Source organism: Grampus griseus, assembly GCF_964374135.1.
Source record: "Grampus griseus genome assembly, chromosome: 12".
Classification (NCBI taxonomy): domain Eukaryota; kingdom Metazoa; phylum Chordata; class Mammalia; order Artiodactyla; family Delphinidae; genus Grampus; species Grampus griseus.
Genome location: NC_139006.1, coordinates 40565784 through 40590697, shown reverse-complemented (window position 1 = coordinate 40590697; position 24914 = coordinate 40565784). Strand labels below are relative to the sequence as shown.

Below are 24914 nucleotides of genomic sequence, written 5' to 3'. Positions count from 1 at the left end.
TGGTTTTGACTGCATTTCATTTACTCTTAGAGACTAGATTATCATTTCCATTTATATATATGAAATCTGATTCTCGGAGAGACTATGTAACTGCCTGAAGTCACACAGCTAGTAAGGAGTAGAACCAATAATATGGAGAGAGAAAACTAAGGGAATTACTAGCCAATCAGAATTTAGCCCGATGACCTCCCTGAAGTTAAGACACACCAAGTTGGAATGAAACTTACGGATGCAGCCGTTGGGGGCATGGACCGGAACGCCGTAAGGGCGGTAATAGCCCTTAGCACACTTTTCACAGTTTACACCAGCTGTGTTATGCTAGAAAGAAACAAAAGAAACTTAGGGGGGAGAGTGCTATTCAACCAGAGAAATAATTCTGTTGTACACAAATGTAAAGTAAAAGTCATCAAAAACAAAAAGCACTGAACTTGACCTTGAATCTCCAAGATTTACCACAGGACACTGGCTTGAACTTGGCTCTGGAATTCTTTTTCCCATTGGAAGAGGAAATGAGGGTAAGTTCGATGAACTGGACAACCCAAGTTTTCCTCTCTACCACTTAATGAAGCACCTGACATTTGAGTGAGCAAAAATTCCAGAGGACCACTCTTCACAGCTTCCTTCAGTAGCGATGAATGGATCATAAATCACCCTTAGGTTTAACCCAAGGGATAAAGGGTTATGTGTGTATTTTTATCTTCTCCAATTTTGGAAAAAACTGCATGTACAGATCCCTTTCTCTCGTCATTCCAAAATTTTATCTGTGCTTTAGTCTGAAACCATTTCCCAAACATTTCTGCTACGGGAATAGAAAATGTAGGCATGTGGTTCATACACAGAGCTCATTTGAAAGTACAATACAAGGCAGCCTTTCATATTTCACAGCTAATCCTTGTAATTGCCAGAAAAGATCAAATTACCCGACACGCATCATCAGTTTCCAAGAACTATATACCATGGGTCTAGCTCAATTCCACCTCTCTCTCTCTCTCTAATTTGGAAACAATTAGAAGGACAGTGTTTTTTCGCTAATGAAAGGAAAGGCAATAGGAAGTTAAAAAGAACAAATATAACACACTGACTTAAAAGGAGTCTGCATAGAAACACAGAGAGGAGAACAAAGACCCTTTCTGTATCCTCTACCCTTTTAGATGATTTTATTAATTACAGGCTTTTATTTATTACCACTCCTTGTCCTGCAGGCTAAAATCTGAATTCACTGTAACAGTGAGGTCTAAAACCATACTGGCCACCTCTCTGACCTAAGGTTTACATGCATAAACATCTTGGACAAACAGCAAACAGCTGTAGTCCACCCTCTCTTCCATCAAATGCCAACGAACCTCTCAACTCTGTTGTTTGCCACTGTGGCTTATAATACACAGAGGACACCAGGTTAAACTTGGCTCCCAATTTTTTTCCCACTGGAGTAGGAAATGAGAAAAAGTTCTCTCAAGTGGGTACCCTGGGTTCTCCCCTTTACCACAAGGTTTGTCTAATGAAGCACCTGCCACAAAGAAGTTATATTTTTAAAACACAAAGAACAGCAACAAATCACCCTAAGAATACCTGTAGTTTGCCTTCAGGTTTTGGGTGGTTCTCTAGGACCCGCACTACCTGAGGGCAAGATACACCACTTATCCATGGACACCAAGGTCATGGTTGGACCAATACCAGAAGGAGACTCAAGGACAGTAGTGGCTCCAGATTTCAGCGTTGGAGGTACCTAGGAAGCACTCTTGCCGGGAGGAGTGGGCGTCTGAATTTGCATATGTACGACACAACACGAGATGAGAAAGCCTCCGTTACCCAAGCTAAAGAGTGGGGTGGGCACCGATGGGATCTGTGCAGGAGGTAGCCCACCCCCACCTACTCCTTTTCCCTTGGCATCATCTAGAGAGGCTTTCTAAGGAACGCCCACCTAGAAACCTCAGGCCCTGCTCTGATCATTCTCAGGTCCTAATTCCTCCAAGCAAAACTTTTCCTACATGCTTTTCAATCTTCAGTTAAACCCCATCTCTCTCTGACTCTCTCTCTTTCCCTCAATTCCTTGACCACACCTACAACACTGGTGCTGACTTCTACTTCCGTGAACCTCAAGTAAAACGAGACTAGTGGCTAGTCCACTCGTTGGCCACACTCTCCTGGGAAGACCCCATCCGATATTCCATCTGAAGGTCAAAGTGATCTGGCCTCTGTGACCTCTCTGACGCATCTAGCCCTGCTCACTCCCCTCCAGCCACGCAGGCCCCTTGTTCCCTCTCAAGGCCCTTTGCCCTGCTGTCCCCTCCACGTGGAAAGCTGTCCCCCAGACAGATGCCTGGTCCATTCTCTCACTTCTTTCAGGTCTTTACTCAAATGCCATATCCCAGAGAATGGACCACCCTATTTAAAATGTCACATACCCCCAAACCAACACTTAAAATAGTAAATCCAAGAAACAAAAGCGAAATCAATACCACGTGAGAAAACAGCCACCTCTGACAACCACGTGCCCTGAAGGATAACGATCTGGCTCTTACATGCTGGCTGCTTGGCAGGCCCAGCCTGCCTGTGATGTTCCCACTTCCCGTCACCTGCCCAGACTGATGGCAGAGATTTCATCATTCTCCCATTACCAGCGCTGCACAGAAAAGGCAGGAAACAGTCATGTTAGCTGGTGCTATGGAATAAATGTTTGTATTCCCCCCAAGTTCATTTGTGGAAGCCTAATCCCCAATGTATTTGGAGATGGGGCCTGGAGAGGTAATCAGATCATGAGGATGGAGCCCTCATGATGGGATTAGTGCCCTTATAAGAAGAGACAGCGAGAGCTTCCTTCCTTTCTCTCTCTCTCCTCCATGTGAGAATACAAGACAATGGCCATCAGCCAGCCAGAAAGAGGGCTCTCACCAGACACTGGATGTGCTGGCACCTTGATCTTGAACTTCACAGCCTCCAGAACTACGAGAAATGACTGTTCATTGTGTAAGCTACCCAGTCTATGGTGTATTTGTTATAACAGCCAGAAGTGATTAAGGCAGCTGGGTTTCTGATAGGCAGACCTTGCTGTACGGTATGCGTGTTCTACCAGCAAACTCAAATTTCATCTTGACGCATCACCATGTAGCTCACCACACCATCTGCCCTGCTGTAGCTGTACCCGTTCTCCTCCCTTCCTGTGCAAGACTCCCCATGTCCCTCTTTATATGGCATAAGATAGGGTTACATTTTCTTCCCAAATGAAGAGCCAATTATTCAACATCATTTATGTACTATCCAGCTTTCTCTTCCATCAGAAATGCCAATTTTACCACAAACCAAATTTTAATATCTGCATGAATCTGTTTCTAAATTCTCTATTAGGTTCTATTGAACTATCTATCCCTGCATTGAGCCCACACTCCATTAATACAGATTCATGGTATATTTTGATATCTCGCAAGACAAATTTCTCCTGTCATTGTTCATCTTTTCTAAGCTACTTGTCTATTCTCATAGACACATTCTTTTATCGATAAGAATTTTAGAAACAGTCTGTCCATCTTCATTAAAAATCTGATTGAAATTGCACTGAATTGATAAATTGGTTTCGAAAAAATGGTATATTTATAATACTGAGTCTGGAAACATATTATGCCTTTCCATATAGGTCTTCTTTTATAAACTTCAATAATGTTTTATAGGTTTAAATGTAGCTCCACAGTTAATTTCTTCTCTCTGTTGCCTCTTGGAGTACCTCCAAATTGTTCCAATAATCACAGCTGTGTTCTCCTGCATGTATCTGTTTCTGCTTTCTATCTTTCAGGAATCTTTTAAACTGCTGGTCTGTTGATAACACTCTTTCTTATTTTTCATGCTATTGTGGATTCTGGAAGGAGAGAGTATTTTGCTTGTTTGGTATCTTTCCTGTCATTTTGTAGGATTTGTTGCAGAAGGGAACGTAGCCATATGTGCTCCGTCTGTTTCTTGATTCCATCTCTTAGCTTTGTGTGGTGTGTGTATGTGAGTGTGAAAGAGAGAGAAAAACAAACAGTTTGGAAATAGTGAGACGAACACATTAGGGACACAAACAGTTCAAGACTTAGATTAGAAGTCGTGTCTCCATGGAAGAAGCTAAAGACTCTGTTTTAGTTAATGGAGATAAAGTATCTTCCAGCATCCTCTACAATAACATGGGTAATCTTCAACCTTCATTAAGAGCAACAATATTTTATCAAACAGAAAGGAATCGAGGAGTCAATCCAAAAATGTTGTGCTCCTTGCCTTCCTTCATTGCTCTTTCCCCCAATATTTTATGACCAAAAAGTTCAAATTTCACAATAAACACCTATACCCCGTCTACTAGAGTGTACCATTAACATTTTACTACACTTGTTTTTTCACATAATTATCCATCTACTCATTCTTCTATCCATCCATTAATCCATCTTATTTATGCATTTCAAAATAAATTGCAGATATCAGTTACCATCCTCTATATACTTTAGCTATTTATATTAACTGTTATTATAATAACTCCAGTTAATTATATGCATAGCTAAAGGTATGCATATAATTAACTGGAGTTTAATGTTTGTTCATAGTTTTTTTTCTTTTGGTATAAAATTTATACACAAGGGCAAAACTCTTGTACATTCACTGAGTTATAACAAATGCATATACCTGTGAAACCCAGATGTCTATCTAGATACAGAACAATGTTACCACCCCTGAAAGTGTCCCCATGCCTCTTCCCAGTCAATCCTCACCACCAGCTCGGACAGTCAACCACAGTTCTGATTTTTTCCACTATTTTTTTTTTTTTTTTTTTGGCGGTACGCGGGCCTCTCACTGTTGCGGCCTCTCACGGGCCCAGCCGCTCCGCGGCATGTGGCAGCTTCCCGGACTGGGGCACGAACCCGTGTCCCCTGCATCGGCAGGCGGGCTCTCAACCACTGCGCCACCAGGGAAGCCCTCCACTATTGATTAGTTTTGCCTGTTCCAAAATTTCATCTAAATGGTCTTCATACTATCGGTATTCTTTCTGGGAAGGCTTTTTTCACTTAACACGATGCTGTTAAGATTCTTGCACGTTGTTGCACCATCAACAGTGTGTTGCTTCCTACTGCCCGTTGGTATTCCACTGTGTAAATATGCCACAGTGTGTTCCTCCATTCGACTTCTGAAGGACACCAGGGCTATTTCCAGTTTGGGGCTATTGTGCATAGAGCTGCTATAAACTTTTTGTAAACACACATTTCCATTTCTCATGGATAAACGCCTAAGCATGGAATTTGTGAGTCATGGTGTAGGTGTATGTTTAACTATATTTTAAAAACTGCCAGATATTTTCCCAAGGTGATTGCACCACTTTTCACTCACACCAACAATGAATGCATGATAGGTATGGTTGCTCCACATCTTCACCAAAATTGGGGGTAAGTCAGTGTAACTCTAATTTACATTTCTCTGATGACTCATGATGTTAAGCCCTTTGTTGTATGCTTATCAGCCATTCATACATCCACTTTTGTGAAGTGGCTATTCAAGTCGTTTTCAGTTGTATTGGGTTATTTGTCTTTTCATTATTGATCTGCGGGAGTTCTTTATATTGTGTATCCTGGATGCCAACCATTTGTCAGATTTATGTTTTCTGAATATATTCTCCCTATTCATGGCTTGCCTATTCATTTTCTTCAGTGTCTTTTGTGAGCAGAAGTGTTTAATTTTGATGAAGTCTAATTTGTCAGTTTTTCATGGTTATTGCTTTCTATGAGCTAAGAAAACTTTGTCCATCCTCGAATCACAAAGATATCTGCCTATATTTTTCTCAAAAGCTTTAACTTTACTTTAGGTCTGATCCATATCAATTTAGTTTCTGTGTATGATTTGAGGTCGGGGTCCAAGTGAATTTTCTTCCCATATAAATCCAGTTACGCCAGAACCATTTGTTGAAAGGACTTTTCTCTCCCCATCCCCTGTCACTGGATTGCTTTGGTACTTTTATCAAAAATAAAATGTCCAGGGGTTTCCCTGGTGGCGCAGTCGTTAATAATCCTCCTGCCAATGCAGGGGACACAGGTTCGAGCCCTGGTCCGGGAGGATACCACATGCCATAGAGCAACTAATCCTGTGCACCACAACTACTGAGCCTGCGCTCTAGAGCCCACGAGCCACAACTACTGAAGCCCGCGCACCTAGAGCCCGTGCTCTGCAACAAGAGAAGTCATTGCAAAGAGAAGCCCGTGCACCGCAACGAAGAGTAGCCCCTGCTCGCCACAACTAGAGAAAGCCTGCAGGCAGCAACGAAGACCCAACGCAGCCAAAAATAAATAAAATAAAATAAATTAATAAAATAAAATGTCCACCTGTGAGTCTGTTTCTGTGCTCCCTGTTCTGCTACACTGATCTATTCTTCTGGTCTTATGTCAATAGCACCATGTTTTCATTACTGTAGCTTTATAGTTAATCTTGAAGTAAGATAATATAAGTCCTCCAATTTTATTCTGTTTCTTCAAGATGGCTTTGGATATTCTAGGTCGTTTACATAACCATATAAATTTTAGAATCCACTTGTCAACTTCTTTAAAAAAAAAGAACCTGCATTAACTGTGTAGAGCAATTTGGGGAGAACTGGTATCTTAATAATACTGAATCTTCCAATCCACAAATATATTACATCTTTCTATTTATTTAGTCTTCCTAGATTTCTCTCAGAAAAGTTTTTTTAGCTTTAATATAGAGGTCTTGCATGTCTTTTGCTAAATTTATTCCTAAGCATTTTATGTTCTTTGTTACTATTTTTAATTGAATTTTAATTTCATTTTCCTATTGTTTGCTACTAGTATATATAGCTGGTTTTTCTATATTATCATTGTATCCTGCAATATTACTAAATTCAATTAGTTCTAGTAATTATTTTGTACATTCCTTAGGCTTTTTTACATAAAGAATCATGTCGTCTACAAATAGAAACAGTTCTACTTCTTCCTTTCCAATCTTGACACCTTTTGTTTCTTTTTCTTGTCTTATGCAGAGGTTAGGACCTCCAGGGCACTGTTTCACAAAAGTGGTGAAAGCAAGCATCCTTCCTTGTTCCCAATCTTTAGAAGGAAAGAGTTCAATATTTCATCACTTATACGATGTGAGTTGTAGGGTTTTCATAAATACCCCTCATCAGATTGCAGACAGTCCAGTGCTTCTGTAACTTTAACATGCACGCAAGTCACCTGAAGGTCTTGTAATGCATAGCTTTAAGAAGATCCTGGGATCTTTCACTTATCCGGGAAGCCCTGTGATTTGTAACAAACCTATGACTTATATTTACTTGTATTTTAATTAACTGTGGTGACAGATGATACAAAATGTGTGGAGTGGCAGACAGGTGGAGAATGGTGGGTCTCTCTAAGGGTGTGTAGCCCTGGTCCCACATAAACGGGCATCTCACGTAAAGAGTGCCTGCTTACTGGCAACGCTAACAAAACGTCACTCTAAAAGCACACAAGACAGAATGGCAATATAGACCGAACTCGTGAACATTTTACACAAGTTTCAATGAATATCTCAAGGCAGATGTACATATACCCTCCCCTGCCATACACTCCTCTTACCTAAATTCCAGTGAACCCAATCGTCCTTATAGGAGGGATGAAAAATCCATTTTTCTTATTTAGTGTCAACAGCAGACATCATTAATTTATCATGATATACTTCCTCTAGATTCAGAATCCATTTGAAAATAGGATTTAGAGTCAGCACTGAAGTTGATACCTCTTTGCCCTCCTATCTTAGAGCCTTTCTAATATAAGATGGGTAGCAGTCAGGATGACAGCCAGGAATTCTCCCCTCCATTTAGGCAAAGACCCAAAAGAAGAATCTAATCAATGGAGTTTGGACAAACATGCCTCAGTCCATTTTCCCTAAATTACATCCAGCTAACCAAGCTTTCTGTGTACAAAAGTGGAGAAACGGCGTCAGAAAATCCTTAGAATTGCATATCACTTTCTTGACATCTTTTTAGAGCAGGGCTTACTGAGTGTTCATTTCCTACTGTGACACATTCACTTTGACTTAAATAGTGCCTCACCTGACAGTCAATGCAGACCCCTCCACCTGCATAGATGCCTTGGCTATTCAAGCTTGCCTGCTGCCGCTCAACTTCTGGATCATAGTAACAGTCGATGGCGTGGCCATGGCAGTTGCATGCTGAAAAAAGAGCATTCTAAGTTAGTACTCCACCGTGACTATGAGACCCTTAGTAAATTCCCCCAGAGAGTATTGTTGCTACACTGAGCTACAAGAAAGGCTATTCTGGAACACCAGGGATACCCCCAGTGGAAAATTGGGGGGATTTTTACACAAAGACCCGCCTATCATCATATGCAATTTATACCTTCTTTCATCTGATGTTAAGTGAGAAAGGTTTCTCTTTTTTAAAAAATAAGATATATAATTACAAATTAAGATAAACCAAAATGCCAATTAAGCTTTATGCACAAAGAGAATATTACTACTACTGCTATTGTCAAGAATAACTGAGGGACTTCCCTGGTGGTCCAGTGGTAAAGAAGCCGCCTTACAATGCAGGGGACGCAGGTTCAATCCCTGGTCAGAGAACTAAGATCCCACATGCCGCAGAGCAACTAAAGCCCGAGTGCCACAACTACTGAGCTCGTGCACCTCAACTACTGCCTGCACTGCCACCAACTACACAGCCCACGCGCTCTGGAACCCACACGCCACAACTAGAGAAGAGAAAAACCACACTCCACAGCTAGAGAGTAGCCCGCGCACCACAACAGAGAGCACTGCAACGAAAAAGGATCCTGCGTGCCTCAATAAAGATCCCCCGTGCCACAACTAAGACTCAAGGCAGCCTATAAATTAATTAATTAATTAATTAATAAGAATAACTGAGTTCTTGGTACACGGTGAAAAGCATTTTACATGCATTATCTCATTTAATCTGCACAATAACTTTCTAAGGGTGGTGCTATTATGCCTATAGCCCAGATAGGGAGGCTGAGGCTTAGAGAGGTTGAGGGACGTGCACACAGTCACAGACTTCACGAGTAAGAGAGGCAGAATCCTGACTTGTCTTTCTGTGACTCCAACACCTGTTCCCAGTCAACACTCTAAGCCTTTCATCCCAGCACTACCTATAATAGTGATCAACTGGAAATCATCCTAACATCTAATTATAGGGAAATGGCCAAGCAAACAACAGTATATTTGCTTGCCTGTCAGTTCTGTGAAGTCAAGAACTGCTCGTGTTTTGTCTGTAATAGAGCATCGTCCCCAGCACACAGTAAGTACTCAAACACTTTGTAGATACACTTGAATCCAGAGAATGACAATACTATTGAATACGTGCTATCAAAAAAGATGTCCAAGAGTTTTTCACGATATGGGAAAATATTTTAAAATATCAAGTGAAAAAGCTCAGGGTATACAATTGTATAAATAATATACCCTTGAGCATGTAAAGTATGCATGAAAAAAACCACCAGAATACCTAACAAAATATTAACAGTGGTTCTCTTTGGGTAGTAAAAGTATTAATGATTTTACTTTTTTAAAAAAAAATTTCCAAGTTATCCACAAGTAATGTATGATGCTTCTAAAATTAGAAAATACGATTTAAACCCCATTTAGGATTTTCATCATTGCCAAGATGAAAAAAGATCTAACAAGTAAAACACTCATTCTCTCTTAGGCAGAATATATATTCACTACATTCCACCTAGATCCAATTTTCCGAGTCTTTCTAGGAATTTGTGTGTGTTAATCAAGTTCTCGGATAAATCTGTTAGGGTTAGATTTTCAAGTTACCCTGTTTTTAACAGGCTGAGCCCCTTCTTATTTTCATTTCCTCAGTGGTGCCGTGATTGTTTTAAAACTTCTAAGCATTTACATTTACTACGTCAGTTATTTCTTAAGAAGTCTATTTATTCTGAATTGCAGTAACTCAAGTGGAATTTGGAAAGCATCTAACAAATATCTTAACAGGTCTGATTTCCATAGGCTGTTTATCATTTTTAACCATTGTGGCAAGTGTAAAAAGGTTAAAAACTTATGAAAGGAAATTATTTAAAATTTGTCATATGTGTTGGAGTAAAGCGTTGTCATTCACTGAGCGGTTCCATTAGTCTGGAAAACTAACCGCACGATGAATGTTGGAATTCATGTGATGACACTTATTCAGTCAAAGTATCCTAAACCAGTACCTGAAAGTATTGGAAGAAATAACCCCTGATTATTACTTTTCCCTCTTTGGGGCCCTATTATCCAGGGGTGAGGAATCAGGAATTCACTGCAAAGGAACCTGTTAACTATGACTCTAAAGTGAGAATGGCCATCCGGGTAACGACCTGGACCTAGAGATCACCTGAGCGTTCACCTTGGGCAACACCTTCCAACAATGTTAGCAACTCTCAAAGCGTGCTCAGAATTCCCCACTGGAAATGCATTTTAAGTAATTTTGCTGGTCACAGAGACCATCAGTCTTATCTCTTAAAGTTACAAGAACTATTTGGCCAGAAAGTATAAAGTATAGATTCTTCCTTACACATCTAGTTCAACAAACCTGTATCCAAACGCCTTTTGGTCATTTCAAAAAAGCAAATCCGTCTTCAAATGCTAAGAATATTCAGAAAAAATAGGCCACAGTCTCCAAAGCCAATAACTAAAAGTTACAAAAATGTTTCCAGCAATTGGAATAAATATATGGCCTTCTAAGAAGATGGGTGTAAAAGAAAATCTTCAGTTGGATGTCATGGGCTTGTTTGTTTAAATAACAGTTTTCTTACTTTATATTGTGCCCATAATTAAAAGCAGCCTCTCCTCTTTCTTCCTTCCTTCTCTGGTCCCCTCCATCCTGCATCCCCCTCAGTCCTATTCCCTCAATACTTCCAGCTCTCTGTTTAGACATCAATCTCACCACCTTCTCTGAATCTCGGTCCTCAGAATAATTAGGATTCCAATCCAGTATCACATCCTAAGAAATGATAAGGGTTTACAATTTAATAGTGGCTGCAACACATTTTAGATGGCTAAAAAGAAAGGCCAATTGTCAAAGCCCAATCCTTGCATATAGTGAATGCTTAATATATATTAACGAGCGTTATTGTTGTTATTTTTGTTCTCATATTTGTATCTGAATTTAGAGTGGGGCACTGTTACCTCCAGTCTGTGAGTTATTTGCTGCGTAAGACAGTTCTGAGTCCCTAAGACTGACATGATCTCGCCCTCTTCATGAGCATGGGGAAAACACTGCATCAGTCCTCAGAGATGGGGGGATGGGGATCATGGGTGGGGCCTCGCTTCCTAGCGCCGCTCCCCCAGCACTCACCTTCACACTCATTGCTCTGCTCCCGCGTGGCAGGCCGCCAGTGCCTCTGATTGTACCCGGCACAACAGCGATCACATGTCTCCCCACAGGTGTGGTGCTGGCATTCACACCGAAACCTGCGCATGTAGCAAAGCACATCTCAGTTACTGAAAAGTTGTTTGTTTGTTTGTTTAACTGAAGTACAAGATCAGTTGCTCCTGTGTGAAAAACTGAGTCATCATGGTCACCCGTGGTACCACTGAGTGATTATGAGAACAGAGCACTTTGCATACGTTCTTTCAAGTCCCCCGATCCCGCTTACTATCTCCATTTTACAGGTGGTGACGCTAAGATCCGGAGACACTTAAACACTTGCCAAAGGTCAGGAGATGATAAACCAAGGGCCAGATTTCTAACTTAAGTTTGTCGGACTCCAAAGTCCCAGCTCTTTCTTCCCTATTATGTTAGATAATGCTAAATCAACACAGGAGCAAACAGGTGCTGAGTGTACTGAGGTGGCTGAATATCAACGTCTTCACAAAAATCTAGAGTAGTCCTGTGAGATGGGTCAGGATTTTTACTTTCCACCCGGGATCTAGTGCAGAGATTCACCAAATCCAAGAGACAGTTACTAACCAGATCTCAGAGGACCCTGCTCCAAGGGTCCATGCCAGCTCCAACAAACAGCTCCATCACAGGAGCCAAAGCTCAGATTACTCAACAAGGCGATGGAGTAAAGACAAAACTCGACATTCAAAGAACTAGACACCTGCCTTAGAACGTTTCTGAGCTAAAATGAAATCGTTGCAGCCATGGTGTTGGATGAGAACTCCAAGCTCTGAGCTTCCATTCGTCTGTGCTTGAAAGAGGATTCAAAACAGAGTCTAAGAAGACCCTTGGCTGTGCCCATGGGGATCCCCTCAACTCTTCTGAGGGGAGGTGGGATGGTTACGCTCCTATGGGAAGGCGTCACGCCTCTCCCAACTCAGCTCCCCGTCAAAGCAAATGGACATAGATTTAACTGGCAGCACGGAACAGCTGGAGTCCAAACGGGCTTTTGTCAGAGATGCAATTTCAGCTCATTGCCAATGAGGTGTTTATTTGCAAGCTGAACTGAAAGAACATTTAGGGAAAATTGCTTGAAGAACATATAGTCCTATTACTCTTTTTTTTGGAGGAGGGGTTTATTGTGGAGTCCAACTACTCTTACAGGGAGATTCACATTGAGCATTGAAAAAGAAAACAGAGCTGGGAACTTGTCTGAATCATATTGTCACTCCCAAATAATTGCTTTTTCTGACTCTCAGCCCAGGTTGATGGTTGATGTAGGAAATTTGTCCTTGCATCAGTTGTAAGGATGTTATTGAAGATGTTGTTGACTGGAGAATCCTCTTCCCGACGGCCACTCCATCCACCTCCAGGTAGATTTCTCATCTGGCCCTAGCATCAACACTCATCTTCTCCTACACAACTGATTGCTTTTTAGATTATGATCATAGTGAAATATGAAACTGAGCAGGTCTCCCTTTTTGAGCTGACTGCCAGGAAGCTCAGAATTAAAGCTGTGATCCACCCATGTTTCCCTACATCACAGTCAGCATGGTACCCATGCTTGATTAAATCCTCCTCTGCCTCATCAAGAGGTTCTGCTTGGTTTCTGATTGTCCAGCCGTGGCTCCCTCCACTGTCACTGAATCCCCTTCAATATAAGATTATTTCCTATTCATGGAGGCCTCCATGAGTCATTTGTGCAGGTCACAGGCAGGGGGAGGCAAGGCAGTTGTGCTGATATAGCCCAGTGGCAAACTGAGCCTTTCACTGAGGGATGGGGAGACAGCCTCTCCACTCATACACACTGCGAGCAGTAAACTGCTCAGTGCAGAACCCCCCAGGTCCGCCAAGGGCACGGGGCTCAGCAGCTCTTCCAAGTGGGAAGCTCAACCCCTCTCTGATGACTTCTCCTCCTCTCCCAGGTGGCATCACTTCATCTCAGGCTCAGGGACCAAGAGTGACCTCTTTTCTCCCCTCTCGTTCCAACTCAGGTCTTCCCTGACCCGGCTTCTAGTGCCTTAGGGCCTACCCTTCAGGAGTCTACACGGCAGCGATGGTTTAATCATTAATAAGCTCCTTGCTGATTAAGGGCTAGTCAGTTGATGGATTCACACTGCTATCTCAGAGAGCACCGCCGGATCCCTGAAGGAGGGCTGACAGGCTTAGGGATTGTTTCTAGACAGGGAGAAGGGCGCCGCAAACTTACCACGCAAGTTGGTAGCTGGCATCTCTGCCTGACCATGAAGCTAGGCCTTATGATGTACAAACCTGAATTTGACTAACAGTAAAATGTACCCCTGGTAAATGCTGCTCGTGTGGAATTGGAGACTTTAAATAAAACACTGAGAGACAATCATTACTATATCCAGCGTCTGGTAATTTCCAGCCCTTCGAAGTATCCTTCCTAAGGTGATAACACGAGTGTATACAATTGCATAACACAATATTTGAGATCCATGCATCTTACTGTATGCGAAATATACCTCAATTAAAAGCAAAACAGTGTTACACCCATGTTCATAGCAGAATTATTCACAATAGCTAAAGGATGGCAGTAACCTAAGTGTCCATCAACAGATGAACGGGTAAGCAAAACGTGGTGTATATATAATGAAATATTATTCAGCATTTAAAAGGAAGGAAATTCTGACACGTGCTATAGTGAGGACAGTATATGCTAAGTGAAATAAGCCAGTCACAAAAAGACAAATATTGTGTGATTCCACTTCTACAAGGCACTTAGAGTAGCCAAATTCATAGGGTAGAATGGTGTTGCCAGGGGTTGCTGGGAGGAGGGAATGCAGAGCTGCTGTTTCATGTGTACAGAGTTTCAGTTCTGCACAATGAAAAGAGTGCTTGGCTGCACAACAATGTGAGTGAACTGAACACCAGTGAACTTAAACCACCCCCACTTAAGAATGGTTAAGACGGTAAACTTTATATTATGTGCACTTCACCACAATTTTAAAGATGAAAAAGGATTTGAAAACATTTACCCCTGATCTCACTAGACCAGGGATGACAAACAAATATTATTTCTCTTGCCAACTCTACTCAATTATTTGTGGCTGCCTGGGGCACTGTCTGGAGCAGGGGTGGGGGAAGGGGGTCTGGGTGGCTTTGTACCTGATCATGCATAGAGTGCTGTGATTGATTAACTATGTCTGCTATGGGCTGGTTGCAGGTGAGAGGGAAGTGTAGCGGTGGAGGAGGGGAGACATACACATCACCTACTTGTTGGCATTGCAACATTCTTGTTGCTGGCAGGAACTTAGAAGTATTTAACAGGATGCAAACATCTACTGAAACAATTAGATTTATGCATAGAAAGCTGAAAAATCTGTACAGTGTACTCACAGTTTTTCAGGATTGTTTGCACTGCACACTTCAGCATGGCCATTGCAAACACACCGCCCACCGATGCTGATATCCTTTATGCTATAATAATACTATAGAACAGAAAAGAGAACATGTCAGTTTTACTAAACCCCAACATAAACTTTCCTTTTCTAACCTTTAACATACATCTGTACTGACCCCGCTTCCTTCCATCCTGTACTCCTGAGCCTCCCTCAACACAAAAGGGAGCCACGTTTGGGTGTAACTTTTCTTACAAAGCAAATACGTTCCCCAATCAAATTGAATAGCCCACTGTTGAATCTGTCCATTTTTAAAAATCAAATGCTTTAAATGCACGGAGGGAAATGACCTCGGACAAGAATCATACCCTACAGCCTTTGGGAAAGGGATTAAGTGCTTCCTAGTTTCTCTTTTTTTTTTTTTTTTTGCGGTACGCGGGCCTCTCACTGTTGTGGCCTCTCCCATTGCGGAGCACAGGCTCCGGCCCGCGCAGGCTCAGCGGCCACGGCTCACGGGTCCAGCCGCTCCGCGGCACGCGGGATCCTCCTGGACCGGGGCACGAACCTGCGCCCCCTGCATCGGCAGGCAGACTCTCAACCACTGTGCCACCAGGGAAGCCCTCTCTTTTTTTAAAATGTAAATCTGAGTTCCATAAATTGGACACATCTATCTACCAAAAAACATCATTTTTATAACAAAAATTTTGTAACTACTGTGTTTAGGGCTTCAGGAAAGGAGAGAATATTCACAAAGATGGATCAGATACAGCGCTGATAACGCTAGCAGTTGCGGAAGCCTTGCTAGGTCAGGGTTAATGAAGCCAAAGGCAGAGGTTCAAGCTCCAAAAGGCCAGACAGTTTCAGACCCAGCTGAGGCTCGGTCCCTAGACCAGGCCAGCGATATGCACAGGCCATCTCGTGGACCAGGCATGTCCCCAGCACGGTGGAGGCCTCTCTACTTGGGACCGTAGGTGGCCCCATCCTCCGGCTCCCTTACTTCTCAGACTTCGCAGGAGGCACAGGACTCAGTAAGGAATTCAGAGGGTGTGAAATCATCTTTCTCACTGAGGTCAGGCCACCAGTGAGAATATCAGTGAGTGAGAAAGTCTGTGAATTCACAGGGACAAGAGGGTTTTGTATCTTTTTGTTGTTGCTGAGATTAGTCATCCTAAACCTCCCCACAGTCACTCAGGGCTGGGGTTCTGTTCTGATCTCCTCCCTAAAAGCTGTTAAGTGTCTTAGCTTCCCGGCAACGTCTTACTTAGTCTAAAGACATCAACAATCCCTCTTGTTAATATGGATAAAATTCAGTATTGCAGGGCTTCCGTGACAAGTTCACACTCAGAAGCTTTCATGCTGATCACCACAGAAATTTCTCTCTACACGTGGGTTAGGGCAGCAGCGGCAAGAGAGAAGTCTTCCATCAGCCTTCACCCCAGCACACATGATACGTGTGATAGGACACCTGGTATTCTGGCTCGTCCACTTAAAGAAGCAACCTAGACCGCTGGGGAGGGAGTGTCAAGATTATATATGTGATGCACTCCACAAAAAATTACTTAACAGAGAAGACTACGTTCACCTAAGTGAAAAGAAATCTACATACATACGAGTACCAATCTTGCAACCCTAAAAAGACAAAAAAAAAAAAGTGGTGAGGTACATTTGTGGCGAGGCTCCAAAACACCTGGAGGAATGGAAACGCAGTCTGGCTACAGTTGATCAGAAAGCCCGGCTCGCCCTTGTAAATTGCGTTCTTGGATCCAGTTGTAGTTCCCACATACAACAGCTCAGAGGGAGCTAAGGGGGCTTAAAAAGTCAGAAAACAGGGCTTCCCTGGTGGCGCAGTGGTTGGGCGTCTGCCTGTTGATGCAGGAGACATGGGTTCGTGCCCTAGTCTGGGAAGATCCCACAGGCCGCGGAGCGGCTGGGCCCGTGAGCCATGGCCGCTGAGTCTGCGCGGCTGGAGCCTGTGCTCCGCAACGGGAGAGGCCACAACAGTGAGAGGCCCGCGTACCGCAAAAAAAAAAAAAAGTCAGAAAACAGGCCACCTACACTCCAGATGACTGGCCTTTTTGGAAAATGCTCAAAACTGTAGCAAAACCTAACTTTTCTCTCTCCCTTCCTTTCCCAGCTCCCTGACTTACTTCCCTAAGAAGCCAAACTCTGTAAGGTAAGCTGGCATCTTCCATTCACCCTCCCAGGTCCACTCTCCACCCCTCTCCACCCTGCCCTTTGCCCTGGGGCTAAACTTTATGGGATGACAAGGGCCTCTTGCTCTCTGGCCTCCTGTTAGGTTTGACAATTGGGAGGAACTGGGAGGGAATCAGAGGGTGGGAGAAGAGTGAGCTCGGGGTATTTATTCTGCTGGTTCCCTCTGTGCCCAGGCGACAGGGTGCCGTCCTGACACTGAGAGTAGACGATGTTCATCTAACCCTAGTGGAGTGTACTGCTGCTCACCAATGCCCACACCCCTCTGCTTTGGCTCGATTACATCACCCAGCCTCCTGCATCTCCACGGGGCTCTACGACCAGTTCCTGCCAATGGAAGTGAGCCCTGTGGTTACGAGATTGTTCCTCCCTATGCTCTTTCTCTCTTCCCTCATCCGCTGACCAGGTGCAGGAGGTGCAGAGGAGGACCCTGAGGTCCTATAGGATGGCTGTGCCTCTACAGAGAAACAGCCTGGTTCCCTGAATAACTGTGTGGAGCTGATCCCACCTGCTGACCCACATTAGACCGTGACATGAGCAAAAAATTAACCTTTATTGTGTTCGCCTCTGAGACTTGGGGATTATTTGTTATAAGAGCAGACTAATACCAGGATGGCTGTCCTCTTTTGCCTTTCATCTTCTCTGAATATGATTTGTCTTTAACCACCAAACTTCTAAGCTATACCTAATATTTCAGACAAGAACGACTCTTACGCCTATGACATTACTGGCTATAAAAGTTTACTTGAAGGAGTTCGAGGCAATGAACTTGATAAGCAAACAAGGTACCAAAAGCTGCTGTCTTGGCCCGTCAAAGCACTACTCACCCGCCGGGTGACGGTTGGATCTCTCTGTGCTTTGGAGATGAGGTGTCCCAGAAGAGTGTTGGTTCGGAGAAAACGCAGGCGGATGTTCGTTGCCTGGGTGAACTCCCTCAGGGTGTGAGAGAAAGTAAAATTTTTTGCACCTGGACGACCATTTATCAAGGACACCACAACCTAAAAGAACCACACACACATAGAGGGGGAAAAAAGTCCTTTTATCAAAATTTAGCTGCAAGTAACTAAAAATAACTCACATGCCCCCGAACACTTACTTGGTTTCTTTGAGTCATTAGATGTTTCAAAACCTGGGCTTTCAGGTTTTATAAATCATTTCATTTACAAACCCTTTGTTCTATCACTGTCATTGTGGGGCTATACACACTATGAAATGTTCAAAGTATAACATGAAAATCTACAAATATAAAGAAACAATTTTTGTCAAGCTGCATCAACGAAACAAAGCTAAAGTAATCTAAAATCCCGAAAGAGGGTGAAAAAAGGAAGTCTTTGGATATAAAGTTGACAGTGAACAGGACAAAAAAAAGTCTATATAAAACCCAGGTTTAGGTTTTTTTTTTTTTTTTGGCCACACCGCGCAGCATGCGAGATCTTAGTTCCCCGACCAGGGATCGAACCCGCACCCCCTGCAGTGGAATCATGAAGTCTTAACCACTGGACCGTCAGGGAAGTCCCCCAGGTTTTGTTTTAAAGCTTGAGGCGATGAAGTCCAAGTCCCAACCAGTTACTGAGACATGAAACACTGACCGATCACTGGAAGATACTAGATACAGCTGCTCAAGAAAGATCTCTCTACCTAAGGAGAACGAGACTGACACCCTTTAAAGAAGTTCATTTGAAACTCACTCCATGGGATGCTTCTCTGATTTTCCCCACTCTGTTTTCTCATCTTCCCTAACGACAGACTGGCTGACTTCACAAGGACCACATGCAACCCCAATGAGACAGCAACTGTTTTCTCCCCTACAGATGATGCCCATCCTGCCAAAAAGGATCAGGGATTAGTTCTGCCACCAACCCCTCCTCTCCCCACTCTTAGGGGAGGTAATGTGCTTGTGAGGCAGTGGGAGGGTGCTTCACCACAGTCACCAGTGACCCACTTTCTAAATAGTCCACCAGAAAAAAAGAGTTCAAGACCTGTGGGCCGTGAATGCAGAATCCTGAATTCCCAAGGAAAATGAGACCTCAAATAGAATGTGCAATGTCAATTATACCTCAATTTAAAAAAAAAGATTTCCAACCCAACTCAATCTGGGAGTCTTCGACGTGATTCCTTTCCATCTATGTTAGATTTCCTTGAAGGTGCAAGTTTCACAATTATGAAAAATGTGGCATCTTCATGTTCACTTCTGAGTCCTATCTCTCAAGGCCTCCCAAATCTACTCACCTCACCATTCTCCAATGGCACGATCCGGGAGTAATCAGTAGTACAAAGTACATCGTCGTCTCGCGTGATCGCCCTATTTGCTTCCTGTCCAAACTGTTCCAAACAGTCTACTTTAGAATCTAGGAGGGAAACATGTTAGTACTGTCAAATAAAATATTATCATCTTGCTGTAAATCTCTTAAGAAATCTTATGTTTACTTAAGAATATACATGAAAAGGGAAAGAACAGAGAAGCATTTAAGATTTTTAGACGGAAGCTTAGAATGAAATTCTTAATTCACGAAGGAAAATACCAAGTCATTTCAGGCCACGTGACTTTCAACAGAAATGTCTGGAGATATGGTTCTAAATCCTCATTCCTCATTAGGCAAGTTTACCCTCTAAGGAGCATTCCTGGAAAACCCAATGCCTTTGTAAGCCAAATTCCTGTCCACCTCAATTTGTCACAGGGTTCAGAGACCCAGACATTCTTCATTAGTGAAAAAGACAAGGTCAAGGTAAGTAATGTGAAAGGCAGGATCCATAAAGATGGAGCTTAGTTCCTAATTCTACATAAAAGGAAATGGACTGCGACTTCCCTGGTGGCGCAGTGGTTAAGACTCCACGGTCCCAATGCAGGGGGCCTGGGTTTGCTTCCTGGTCAGGGAACTAGATCCCACATGAATTGCCACAACTAAGAGCCCGCATGCCTCAACTAAGGAGCCTGCCTGCTGCAACTAAGACCCGGCACAACCAAATAAATAAATAAAATATTTTTTAAAATAGGGACTTCCCTGGTGGCGCAGTGGTTAAGAATCCGCCTGCCAATGCAGGGGACACAGGTTGGATCCCTGGTCCAGGAAAATCCCACGTGCCGTGGAGCAACTAAGCCCATACGCCACAACTACTGAGCTCTCGTGCCACAACTGCTGAAGCCCGTGCGCTTAGAGCCCGTGCTCCACAACAGAAGCCACCAAAATGAGAAGCACACATACTGCAACAAAGAGTAGCCCTCGCTCGCAGCAACTAGAGAAAGCCCACATTCGGCAACGAAGACCCAATGCAGCTAAAAATAAATAAATACAATAAACAAAAATTTTAAAAAATATATATATTAAAAAAAAGGAAATGGACTGAAGCTATGGCCCAGTTATAGGTACACTGCTTCCCCCTAAATAGTAGCAAGAACCATTATCATAAGAGGTGTTTCAACCCCAGTTATACATGTGTATCCTTGGAATTCATGCAAGTGCGCTTGAGAAATAGGGATGTTCCAAGGGTAACCTAGCAAGTTAAAATTGACCAGCCCCTGACTAGCCACACTGAGAGACTAATTTTCTACTTAAACCCACAGTCTTGATCTGCTGCCAATAATTCAAACCCCTCATAACATGGTAGGCTAGATTACTTACGAGCAAAATATTGCCAAGGTGAGTAGGTGCTTCCGAAGTCGACAGATCTTTCCAAGACCCAAAGATCAGGGCGAGGAGAATTTGCAAATTTGATTAAAATATAGGCCACCTGGAAAAGCTGATAAAGCAAAGGACATACAGTTACTCAAGTCGCAGCATCTGTCCACACCCTCCATCATCTCTATATGATGCTGGTTCCCAAGGCAACACATCTAGCCACACCTCTCCCAAGATCCAGATCCCATTTCTAACTGCCTACTGGACATCTCTAATTGGATGCAGTCTCTCAAGCTTATCATGCTCAAAACCCAAATAATCATTTGTTCTCTTTCCACCGAATCTATCCATTAATCTTTGTCACATCTTAATCATTATACCCTTGAGTTTCAACCAGCCTACACAGCACCTTCAAGTTTGTACATTCAGAGAAGTCTGATGTCAAACAACAACCATCGTGGGCTAAGCTCTTCTAGGAGCAAGAGCCGGTAGTACAGCCCTGAGCGTCTCCCGTGAGTGACACAGCCCTGGTTCCAGATCTTGGAGAGCTCACGGCTGCAGAACTGAGACCTGAGCGGCTGCCTGGTAGAGGGTAGCACCTCCTTCTCCTGTGCCATCTCCACTCACCCCCTCTTTTCCTGATTTCTCTCCCTCTTACTGATTTTCTTGTTCATCCTCATCGCTCTTTGCCCACGGCCAGGACAATGCAAACGTATGGGAGACATGAAGCGCAGCTTTGGTCCAGTTTCTTCATCCTCCCACTCTTGAATCCCAGTATGCCTCCATGATGGACCCCAGGAGTCCCTGCAGTCCACTCCCACCCCCTTCCCTCAAAACTTATATCTGGCTTGACTTGTGAACCCTGAGAGTCTATATGCTTAGCAAAGTGCCTAGTATGAGTTCATTGTTCATGACAATGAACATGGGTGTTAAACAAATCTGCTAACATGTTAAGAACTGGGGATTATCCCCATCCCCCCACTCCCCAACCACAAGGAAGAGATTCCACAGTGACTTTCAGAAAAGACTCTGCCACCTTATTAACTAGCCCAGTAGAGCCATTTGAACAATGAGCTCATCTAGTTAGAGAGAGAGGCAGTACTCAGACCCTGTGGGATCCTTTTATTTCTTAGGGAAAAAAAATAAGGGATTTTCATCTGTATATTTTTCACATACAATAGTATGGTAAGAGTCATATATATATATATATATATATATATATATATATATATATATATATTTATTTATTTATTTATTTTTTTGCGGTACACGGGCCTCTCACCGTAGTGGCCTCTCCCGTTGCGGAGCACAGGCTCCAGATGCGCAGGCTCAGCGGCCATGGCTCACGGGCCCAGCCGCTCCACGGCATGTGGGATCTTCCCGGACTGGGGCACGAACCCGTGTCCCCTGCATCGGCAGGCGGACTCTCAACCACTGCGCCACCAGGGAAGCCCCCATATATATTTTTTAAAGTCTCAGAGCTACTAGTTGATTGTGAATGTTCCCAACTCGACACTAGAAGCCAAAATCTCTAGGGCAATTGTTCTCAAATTTTAGTCTCAAGATACCTTTACATTTTTAAAAATTATGGAGGACTTTCAAAAGCTTTTCCTTACGTGGGCTATGTCTATTAATTAAGAAATGCCATATTAAAAATTAAGGCTGAGAAATTTTTAAAATACATCTTACTAATTCATTTAAAATAATAAAGCATTACATTTTAACATAAATACCATATTTTATGAAAAAAATACTATATTTTCCAAAACATAAAAATTATAGTGAGAAGAGTGGCTTTGATTTACATTTTTAAAATCTCTTTCAATGTCTGCCTTCATAGAAAACAGCTGGATTCTCATAGCCACTTCTTCAGTTTGTTGTAATAACGTTGTTTGGTTTGAAGTATTTGAAGAAAATCTGGCCTCCCATAGATCTGTAATAGGAAAAAGGACTTAAGAGCTTGTGGACCTCTTGAAAGGTCTTAGGAACCCCATGGGTTCTCAACTCACTTTGAGAACCACTGATCTTGGTCACAGAGATTATCCTTTGCTCTAAGAAGCCCCTTTGCTTACTTCTCTGTGGAAGGAAGAATTGTCACACCAATTACTGAAAACCCTAAGTTCAGCCAGTTTTGTCTCAAACACTCGCTCTTTGATCTTGAAAAATCTGCTTCCCTGGGTTCAGATTAACACTCTCAGATTTTCTACCCATCCTTGGAAGAAAATGATCCAACCTCATGTAAAGTAGCAGGATACAAAATTAATGTACAAAAATCTCTGGCATTCCTATACACTAATGACAAAAAATTTGAAAGAGAAATTAAGGAAACACTCCCATTTACCATTGCAACAAAGAGAATAAAATACCTAGGAATAAACTTACCTAAGTAGACAAAAGACCTGTATGCAGAAAACTGTAAGACACTGATGAAAGAAATTAAAGATGATACAAACAGATGGAGCGATATACCATGTTCTTGGATTGGAAGAATCAACATTGTAAAAATGACTGTACTACCCAAGAAAATCTACAGAGTCAATGCATCCCTATCAAACTACCAATGGCATTTTTCACAGAACTAGAACAAATAATTTCACAATTTGTATGGAAACACAAAAGGCCCCGAATAGCCAAAGCAATCTTGAGAACGAAAAATGGAGCTGGAGGAATCAGGCTCCCTGACTTCAGACTATACTACAAAGCTACAGCAATCAAGACAGTATGGTAGTGGCACAAAAACAGAAATATAGATAAATGGAACAGGATAGAAAGCCCAGAGATAAACCCACGCACATATGGTCACCTTATCTTTGATAAAGGAGGCAAGAATATACAATGGAGAAAAGACAGCCTCTTCAATAAGTGGTACTGAGAAAACTGGACAGCTACATGTGAAAGAATGAAATTAGAACACTTCCTAACACCATACACAAAAATAAACTCAGAATGGATTAAAGATCTAAATGTAAGACCAGACACTATAAAACTCAGAGGAAAACATAGGCAGAACACTCTATGACATAAATCACAGCAAGATCCTTTTTGACCCACCTCCTAGAGAAATGGAAGTAAAAACAAAAATAAACAAATGGGACCTAATGAAACTTAAAATCTTTTGCACAGCAAAGGAAACCATAAACAAGACAAAAAGACAACCTTCAGAATGGGAGAAAATATTTGCAAATGAAGCAACTGACAAAGGATTAATCTCCAAAATACACAAGCAGCTCATGCAGCTTAATATCAAAAAAACAAACAACCCAATCCAAAAATGGGCAGAAGACCTAAATAGACATTTCTCCAAAGAAGATATACAGATTGCCAACAAACACATGAAAGGATGCTCAACATCACTAATCATTAGAGAAATGCAAATCAAAACCACAATGAGGTATCACCTCACACCGGTCAGAATGGCCATCATCAAAAAATCTACAAACAATAAATGCTGGAGAGGGTGTGGAGAAAAGGGAACCCTCTTGCACTGTTGGTGGAAATGTAAATTGATACAGCCACTATGGAGAACAGTACGGAGGTTCCTTAAAAAACTAAAAATAGAACTACCATATGACCCAGCAATCACACTACTGGGCATATACCATGAGAAAACCGTAATTCAAAAAGAGACATGCACCACAATGTTCATTGCAGCACTATTTACAATAGCCAGGACATGGAAGCAACCCAAGTGTCCATCGACAGATGAATGGAGAAAGAAGATGTGGCACATATATACAATGGAATATTACTCAGCCATAAAAGGAAACGAAATTGAGTCATTTGTAGTGAGGTGGATGGACCTATAGTCTGTCATACAGAGTGAAGTAATACAGAGTGAAGAAAGTCAGAAAGAGAAAAATAAATACGGTATGCTAACACATATATATGGAATCTAAAAAAAAAAAAAAAACTTTCTGATGAACCTAGGGGCAGGACAGGAATAAAGACGCAGACATAGAGAATGGACTTGAGGACACAGGGAGGGGGAAGGGTAAGCTGGGACGAAGGGACGAAGTGAGAGAGTAGCATTGACATATATACACTACTAAATGTAAAACAGATAGCTAGTGGGAAGCAGCTGCATAGCACAGGGAGGTCAGCTCGGTGCTTTGTGACCACCTAGAGGGGTGGGATAGGGAGAGTGGGAGGGAGACGTGAGAGGGAGGGGAGATGGGGATATATGCATACATATAGCTGATTCACTTTGTTATACAGCAGAAACTAACACAACATTGTAAAGCAATTATACTCCAATGAAGATGCTAAAAAAAAAAAAAGCTAGTTAGGAATTGTAAGGTACTCTGAAAACCATAAAGCAATACCTAAAGAAGGAGAAATAATTTCCAGAATACATGTACTATTATTACATAGTGAAGGAATTCATAG

The 24914-nt window shown here is 42.4% G+C and overlaps 1 protein-coding gene across 2 annotated transcripts in view; it reads right to left on the bottom strand.

The window, feature by feature from the left end:
- LAMA3 (laminin subunit alpha 3) overlaps window positions 1-24914 on the bottom strand; it is a gene marked incomplete at its 5' end in the record, with an annotated part of 240762 nt that overhangs the window by 166679 nt on the left and 49169 nt on the right. For both annotated transcript variants that reach the window (XM_082667718.1, XM_082667719.1), the window contains 7 exons: window positions 228-318; window positions 8048-8166; window positions 11312-11427; window positions 14699-14790; window positions 17739-17909; window positions 19141-19259; window positions 20532-20649. In XM_082667718.1, the coding sequence (XP_082523844.1) occupies window positions 228-318; window positions 8048-8166; window positions 11312-11427; window positions 14699-14790; window positions 17739-17909; window positions 19141-19259; window positions 20532-20649 (826 nt within the window). The remainder of the gene's footprint in view (window positions 1-227; window positions 319-8047; window positions 8167-11311; window positions 11428-14698; window positions 14791-17738; window positions 17910-19140; window positions 19260-20531; window positions 20650-24914) is intronic.